The sequence below is a fragment of the Salmo salar genome, chromosome ssa09 (genome assembly GCF_905237065.1).
Source record: "Salmo salar chromosome ssa09, Ssal_v3.1, whole genome shotgun sequence".
NCBI lineage: Eukaryota > Metazoa > Chordata > Actinopteri > Salmoniformes > Salmonidae > Salmo > Salmo salar.
Genome location: NC_059450.1, coordinates 158275860 through 158283679, shown reverse-complemented (window position 1 = coordinate 158283679; position 7820 = coordinate 158275860). Strand labels below are relative to the sequence as shown.

At 42.8% G+C, this 7820-nt stretch overlaps 1 protein-coding gene across 1 annotated transcript; it reads left to right on the top strand.

Annotated features, from left to right (window-relative positions):
* The first annotated feature begins 681 nt into the window (after nt 1-681).
* On the top strand, nt 682-7820 carry LOC123744776 (V-set and immunoglobulin domain-containing protein 10-like 2). Its single transcript, XM_045724934.1, has 3 exons — nt 682-1307; nt 1705-1925; nt 7648-7820. The coding sequence occupies exons 1-3, from the start codon at nt 1241-1243 to the stop codon at nt 7792-7794; spliced, it is 435 nt and encodes a 144-aa protein (XP_045580890.1). The 5' UTR covers nt 682-1240; the 3' UTR covers nt 7795-7820.

Below are 7820 nucleotides of genomic sequence, written 5' to 3'. Positions count from 1 at the left end.
GAGAGACAGGAAACACAGGGATAAATACACTGGTACAGAGAGACAGGAAACACAGGGATAAATACACTGGGGCAGAGAGACAGGAAACACAGGGACAGTAATCTAAAAAGTAACTAAATGTAATCAGATTATGTTACTGAGTTTGGGTAATCTAAAAGTTAAGTTACTGGATAAAATTTTGGACAGGTAACTAATAACTGTAACGAATTATATTTAGACGGTAACCCTGGGTATGGCTATGGGAGCTATGAAATGAAGCGATTTTAGCGCCAACAGAAACTAAATCATAATTTTATTGATGCTAAGGGAGCTGGCTAAAGGAGATATCGGACTCCACACTAGGACTTCACATGGTGTGTGCTTCATACATTAACTAATTCAATTCTCATCAGCTATGAATGGTTGCAATATATGTTCCTCTAGGGGTAAACAGGAAGTAGTGTTTGTTGTGATTTCTCTCTGTCTCTCTCTCTCTCTCTCTCTCTCTCTCTCTCTCTGTCTCTCTCTCTCTCTCTCTCTCTCTCTCTCTCTCTCTCTCTCTCTCTCTCTCTCTCTCTCTCTGTCTCTGTTTCTCTCTCTCTCTCTCTCTGTCTCTCTCTCTCTCTCTCTCTCTCTCTGTCTCTGTCTTGTCTCTCTCTCTCTCTCTCTCTCTCTCTCTCTCTCTCTCTCTCTCTCTCTCTCTCCCTCTATTTCTGTATGTCTCTCTCTCTCTCTCTGCACACAGGGATTTCATTTCACCGTCCGACTGATGGAATTTTGAAAAGGCTGCTATCCCTTTCAGTTCATTCAATAATAGATTATGCTACGGCGTCAACCAGACACCCTACACCTCTCTCTCTCTCTTTCTAAATTTTCCCCTCTTTCTTTCTCTCTGGTCTGCTCATTAGCCAGGCCATGAGAGGTAGAGAGAGGGATGGAGTGAGAGAGAGCAAGGGGAGAGAGAATGAAGAGAAAGACAGAGAGAGAAAGAGATAAGGAAGAGAGAGAGAGGTGGTAAAGCATTGATGAATAGTTTCTCTCTCTCTCTTTCTCTCTCGTTCGTTCTCTCTCTCTTTCTCTCTCTCTCTCGTTCGTTCTCTCTCTCTTTCTCTCTCTCTCTCTCTCTCTCTCTCTCTCTCGTTCTCTCTCTCGATCACCCACAGTGTGTAGTGTCGCCTGAAACGAGGAGTCAGACGTTAGAACTCAGAAGCTCTGTGATATAATGCTGTAATAACCAGCAACCTCTGAAACGTGTGTTACTATGGAGACCCTCAGGAGGATGTCCAGTCTCTGTCTGTTCCTCTGCTTACTGCAGCCTCCTCTACAAGGTAAGGCCTTATTGGACTGTACTAGTGTTACTATGGGAACTCTTAGGAGGATGTCTTGTCTCTGTTTGATGTAGTCTACCGTTTGTCTATCATCTTCTTAATGTGGCTACAGTATCTATTGGTAAACTTTTACTACTATAATCTAGGTATAAAGGTTTCTAACTTCATATTGTCATAAACAAGTCCCGTGTGACTCAGTTGGTAGAGCATGGTGTTTGCAACGCCAGGGTTGTGAGTTCGATTCCCACGGGGGACCAGTACAGAAAGAAATAAAAAAATGTATGAAATGTATGCATTCACTAGTGTAAGTTGCTCTGGATAAGAGCGTCTGCTAAATGACTAAAATGTAAAATGTAAACAAGGCTTTATAAAAGGTGTTATATGCCTGTTCCCTCAGGTCTGGAGATCGTGGACCCAGAGGAGGTAGAGTATATCCGGCAGGAGGCCAGAGGGGTGGTGGGGGGCTCTGTGACTCTGGAATGTGGATCCACAATGCCTGATATCCTCATCTGGGGATTCACCAGGCCTGGGTCCCAGTCTAACCTAGCTGTGGCTTATAACTACGGACATGGTCCCATGCTCCAGCCTCTACTCTCAAGCAGCCTTGGACATCTGAAGGTGGGTAACCCAGCTTACTATTCTACCCTAAAACAAACCTCTTCTACCCTGAATCTAACCTCTTCTACCCTAAAACTAACCTCTTCTACCTTAACTCTAACCTTTCTACCCTGAATCTAACCTTTCTACCCTAACTCTAACCTTTCTACCCTGAATCTAACCTTTCTACCCTAACTCTAACCTTTCTACCTCTTGTAAGCTAATTCTAACCTACGGTGCTTTTGGAAAGTATTCAGACTTTTTCTACATTTTGTTGTGTTACAGCCTTATTCTAAAACTGAATAAATTGTTTTTTTTCCCGCATCAATCTACACACAATACCCCATAATGACAAATCAAAAACAGATTTTTAGACATGTTTGCAAATGTATTCAAAATAAAACACTGAAATATTTCATTTACATAAGTATTCAGACCCATCACTCGGTACTTTGTTGAATCACCTTTGGCAGCGATTACGGCATCTAGTCTTCTTGGGTATGACGCTACAATCTTGACACACCTGTATTTGGGGAGTTTCTCCCATTCTTCTCTGCAGATCCTCTCAAGCTCTGTCAGGTTGGATGGGGAGCGTCGCTGCACAGCTGTTTTCAGGTCTCTCCAGAGATGTTTGATCAGGTTCAAGTCCAGGCTCTGGCTGGGCCACTCAAGGACATTCAGAGACTTGTCCCGAAGCCACTCCTGCGTTGTCTTGGCTGTGTGCTTAGGGTCGTTGTCCTGTTGGAAGGTGAACCTTCACCCCAGTCTGAGGTCCTGAGCATTCTGGAGCAGGTTTTCATCAAGGATCTCTCTGTACTTTGCTCCGTTCATCTTTCTCTCGATCCTGACTTGTCTCCCAGTCCCTGACGCAGAAAAACATCCCCACAGCATGATGCTGCCACCACCATGCTTCACCGTAGGGATGGTGCCAGGTTTCCTCCAGACGTGGCGCTTGGCATTCAGGCCAAAGAGTTCAATCTTGGTTTCATCAGATCAGAGAATCTTGTTTTTCATGGTCTGTGAGTCTTAAACTCCAAGCGGGCTGTCATGTGCCTCTTACTGAGGAGTGGCTTCCCGTCTGGCCACTCTACCGTAAAGGCCTGATTGGTGGAGTGCTGCAGAGATGGTTGTCCTTCTGGAAGGTTCTCCCATCTCCACAGAGGAACTCTGGAGCTCTGACAGAGTGACCATCGTGTTCTTGGTCACCTCCCTGACCAAGGCCCTTCTCCCCTGATTGTTCAGTTTGGCCGGGCGGCCAGCTCTAGGAAGAGTCTTGGTGGTTCCAAACTTCTTCCATTTCAGACTGATGGAGGCCACTGTGTTCTTGGGGACCTTCAATGCTGCAGAAATGTTTTGGTACCCTTCCCCAGATCTGTACCTCGACACAATCCTGTCTCGGAGCTGTACGGACAATTCCTTCGACCTCATGGCTTGGTTTCTGCTCTGACGTGCAAGGTTAACTGTGGGACCTTATATAGACAGGTGTGTGCCTTTCCAAATCAAGTACAATCAATTGAATTTACCACAGGTGGACTCCAATCAAGTTGTAGAAACATCTCAAGGATGATCAATGGAAACAGGACGCACCTGAGTTCCATTTTGAGTCTCATAGCAAAGGGTCTGAATACTTATGCTCTTTTATGTAAATAAGGTATTTCTGTTTTTTTTTTAATACCAAAATGCAAAAATGTCAAAATACCTGTTTTCACGTTGTCATTATGGGGCATTGTGATGTCATTATGGGGTATTGTGATGTCATTATGGGGCATTGTGATGTCAGTATGGGGTATTGTGATGTCAGTATGGGGTATTGTGATGTCATTATGGGGTATTGTGATGTCAGTATGGGGTATTGGGATGCCATTATGGGGTATTGTGATGTCAGTATGGGGTATTGTGATGTCAGTATGGGGTATTGTGATGTCAGTATGGGGTATTGTGATGTCAGTATGGGGTATTGTGATGTCAGTATGGGGTATTGTGATGTCAGTATGGGGTATTGTGATGTCAGTATGGGGTATTGTGATGTCAGTATGGGGTATTGTGATGTCAGTATGGGGTATTGTGATGTCAGTATGGGGTATTGTGTGTAGATTGATGAGTTTTTTTTGTTGAATCCATAACGAAACAAAATGTGGAAAATGTCTGAATACTTTCAGAAGGAACTGTAGCTACCTCTTTACCTTAACTCTAACCTAGTTAACTATTTTACCATAACTCTAACCTCTTCTACCATAACTCTAACCTAGCTACCTACCTCTTTACCTTAAATCTAACCTAGTTAACTATTTTACCATAACTCTAACCTCTTCTACCATAACTCTAACCTAGCTACCTACCTCTTTACCTTAACTCTAACATAGTTAACTATTTTACCATAACTCTAACCCCATCTACCCTAACTTTAACCTAGCTACCTACCTCTTTACCATAACTCTAACCTAGTTAACTACCTCTATCTACCATAACCCTACACCTCTTCTACCCTAACTCTAACCTAATTAACTCCTTCTACCCTAACTCTAACCTCTTCCACCCTAACTCTAACCTCTTCTACCCTAACTCTAACCTCTTCCACCCTAACTCTAACCTCTTCCACCCCAACTCTAACCTCTTCCACCCCAACTCTAACCTCTTCCACCCCAACTCTAACCTCTTCTACCCTAACTCTAACCTAGCTACCTACCTCTTTACCTTAACTCTAACCTAGTTAACTATTTTCCCTTAACTCTAACCTCTTCTACCCTAACTTTAATTTAGATACCTACCTCTTTACCTTAACTCTAACCTAGTTAACTATTTCAACCATAACTCTAACCTCTTCTACCATAACTTTAACCTAGCTACCTACCTCTTTACCCTAACTCTAACCTAGTTACCCCTTCCACCTTAACTCTAACCTAGTTACCTCTGCTACCCTAACTCTAACCTAGTTACCTACCTCTTCTACTCTAACTCTAACCTAGTTACCTCTTCTACCCTAACTTTAACCTAGCTACCTACCTCTTTACCTTAACTCTACCCTAGTTACCTCTGCTACTCTAACTCTAACCTAGCTACCTACCTCTTCCACCTTAACTCTAACCTAGTTACCCCTGCTACCCTAACTCTAACCTAGCTACCTCTCTGCTACCCTAACTCTACTACCTCTTCTACCCTAACTCTAACCTCTTCTACCCTAACTCTAACCTAGTTCCTTCCACCCTAACTCTAACCTCTTCCACCCTAACTCTAACCTCTTCTACCCTAACTCTAACCTCTTCTACCCTAACTCTAACCTCTTCCACCCTAACTCTAACCTCTTCTACCCTAACTCTAACCTCTTCTACCCTAACTCTAACCTCTTCCACCCTAACTCTAACCTCTTCTACCCTAAATCTAACCTCTTCCACCCTAACTCTAACCTCTTCTACCCTAACTCTAACCTCTTCTACCCTAACTCTAACCTCTTCCACCCTAACTCTAACCTAGTTAACTATTTTACCATAACTCTAACCTCTTTTACTCTAACTCTAACCTAGTTACCTCTTCTACCCTAACTCTAACGTCTTCTACCATAACTCTAACCTCTTCTACCCTAACTCTAACCTCTTCTACCCTAACTCTAACCTAGTTACCCCTTATACCTTAACTCTAACCTAGTTACCTACCTCTTCTACCCTAACTCAAACCTCTTCTACCCTAACTCAAACCTCTTCTACCCTAACTCGAACCTCTTCTACCCTAACTCTAACCTCTTCTACCCTAACTCTAACCTAGCTACCTCTTCTACCCTAACTCTACCCTCTCCTACCCTAACTCTAACCTCTTCTACCCTAACTCAAACCTCTTCTACCATAACTCTAACCTAGCTACCTACCTCTTTACCTTAACTCTAACCTAGTTAACTATTTTACCATAACTCTAACCTCTTCTACCATAACTCTAACCTAGCTACCTACCTCTTTACCTTAACTCTAACCTAGTTAACTATTTTACCATAACTCTAACCTCTTCTACCCTAACTCTAACCTAGCTACCTACCTCTTTACCTTAACTCTAACCTAGTTAACTATTTGACCATAACTCTAACCCATCTACCCTAACTTTAACCTAGCTACCTACCTCTTTACCATAACTCTAACCTAGTTAACTACCTCTTCTACCATAACTCTAACCTCTTCCACCCTAACTCTAACCTCTTCTACCCTAACTCTAACCTCTTCTACCCTAACTCTAACCTCTTCCACCCCAACTCTAACCTCTTCCACCCCAACTCTAACCTCTTCTACCCTAACTCTAACCTAGCTACCTACCTCTTTACCTTAACTCTAACCTAGTTAACTATTTTCCCTTAACTCTAACCTCTTCTACCCTAACTTTAATTTAGATACCTACCTCTTTACCTTAACTCTAACCTAGTTAACTATTTCAACCATAACTCTAACCTCTTCTACCATAACTTTAACCTAGCTACCTACCTCTTTACCCTAACTCTAACCTAGTTACCCCTTCCACCTTAACTCTAACCTAGTTACCTCTGCTACCCTAACTCTAACCTAGTTACCTACCTCTTCTACTCTAACTCTAACCTAGTTACCTCTTCTACCCTAACTTTAACCTAGCTACCTACCTCTTCTACCCTAACTCTACCCTAGTTACCTCTGCTACTCTAACTCTAACCTAGCTACCTACCTCTTCCACCTTAACTCTAACCTAGTTACCCCTGCTACCCTAACTCTAACCTAGTTACCTCTGCTACTCTAACTCTAACCTCTTCTACCCTAACTCTAACCTCTTCTACCCTAACTCTAACTTCTTCCACCCTAACTCTAACCTCTTCCACCCTAACTCTAACCTCTTCTACCCTAACTCTAACCTCTTCTACCCTAACTCTAACCTCTTCCACCCTAACTCTAACCTCTTCTACCCTAACTCTAACCTCTTCTACCCTAACTCTAACCTCTTCCACCCTAACTCTAACCTCTTCTACCCTAAATCTAACCTCTTCCACCCTAACTCTAACCTCTTCTACCCTAACTCTAACCTCTTCTACCCTAACTCTAACCTCTTCCACCCTAACTCTAACCTCTTCTACCCTAACTCTAACCTCTTCTACCCTAACTCTAATCTCTTCTACCCTAACTCTAACCTAGTTAACTATTTTACCATAACTCTAACCTCTTTTACTCTAACTCTAACCTAGTTACCTCTTCTACCCTAACTCTAACCTCTTCTACCATAACTCTAACCTCTTCTACCCTAACTCTAACCTCTTCTACCCTAACTCTAACCTAGTTACCCCTTATACCTTAACTCTAACCTAGTTACCTACCTCTTCTACCCTAACTCAAACCTCTTCTACCCTAACTCAAACCTCTTCTACCCTAACTCGAACCTCTTCTACCCTAACTCTAACCTCTTCCACCCTAACTCTAACCTAGCTACCTCTTCTACCCTAACTCTAACCTCTTCTACCCTAACTCAAACCTCTTCTACCCTAACTCTAACCTAGCTACCGTTTCCCAACAGTAAATAGTGATAAAAGCATGGCATTAGGCACAGAGGTAGTACAGCTGACAGGGGGAATATATACAACAATGAAAATACTGTAATACCAGTTGTCAAACTGTTCTGAATTCAATTCAATCGATCTTTATTGTCCCGAAAGAGCAATTCTTGTGCAGAATAAAAAATAAATATACACACCCCTTAAAATAAAGATATTTTGTGTAATTTAACAGAAATGAATTTCTTGTTCCAGTTGATGCCCAACACGTCTTCTCTGCTGTTGGACGAGCTGCACCACGAGGCCCAAGGGATGTACACCTGTCAGGCCATCTACAACACGGACCGGGGAGCTACAATCACCTTCTACTACACTCAGCTAGAGGTGGTGGAGGAGGACTGAGGGAGGGAGGGAGGGAGAGAGAGAGA

Bases quoted from the DNA above. Each gene is read 5' to 3' on its own strand.
- LOC123744776 (XM_045724934.1), top strand. From the start codon at position 1,241: ATGGAGACCCTCAGGAGGATGTCCAGTCTCTGTCTGTTCCTCTGCTTA. The intron at 1,308-1,704 runs GTAAGGCCTTAT...CTGTTCCCTCAG, and splicing joins ACTGCAGCCTCCTCTACAAG to GTCTGGAGATCGTGGACCCA. The intron at 1,926-7,647 runs GTGGGTAACCCA...TTCTTGTTCCAG, and splicing joins GCAGCCTTGGACATCTGAAG to TTGATGCCCAACACGTCTTC.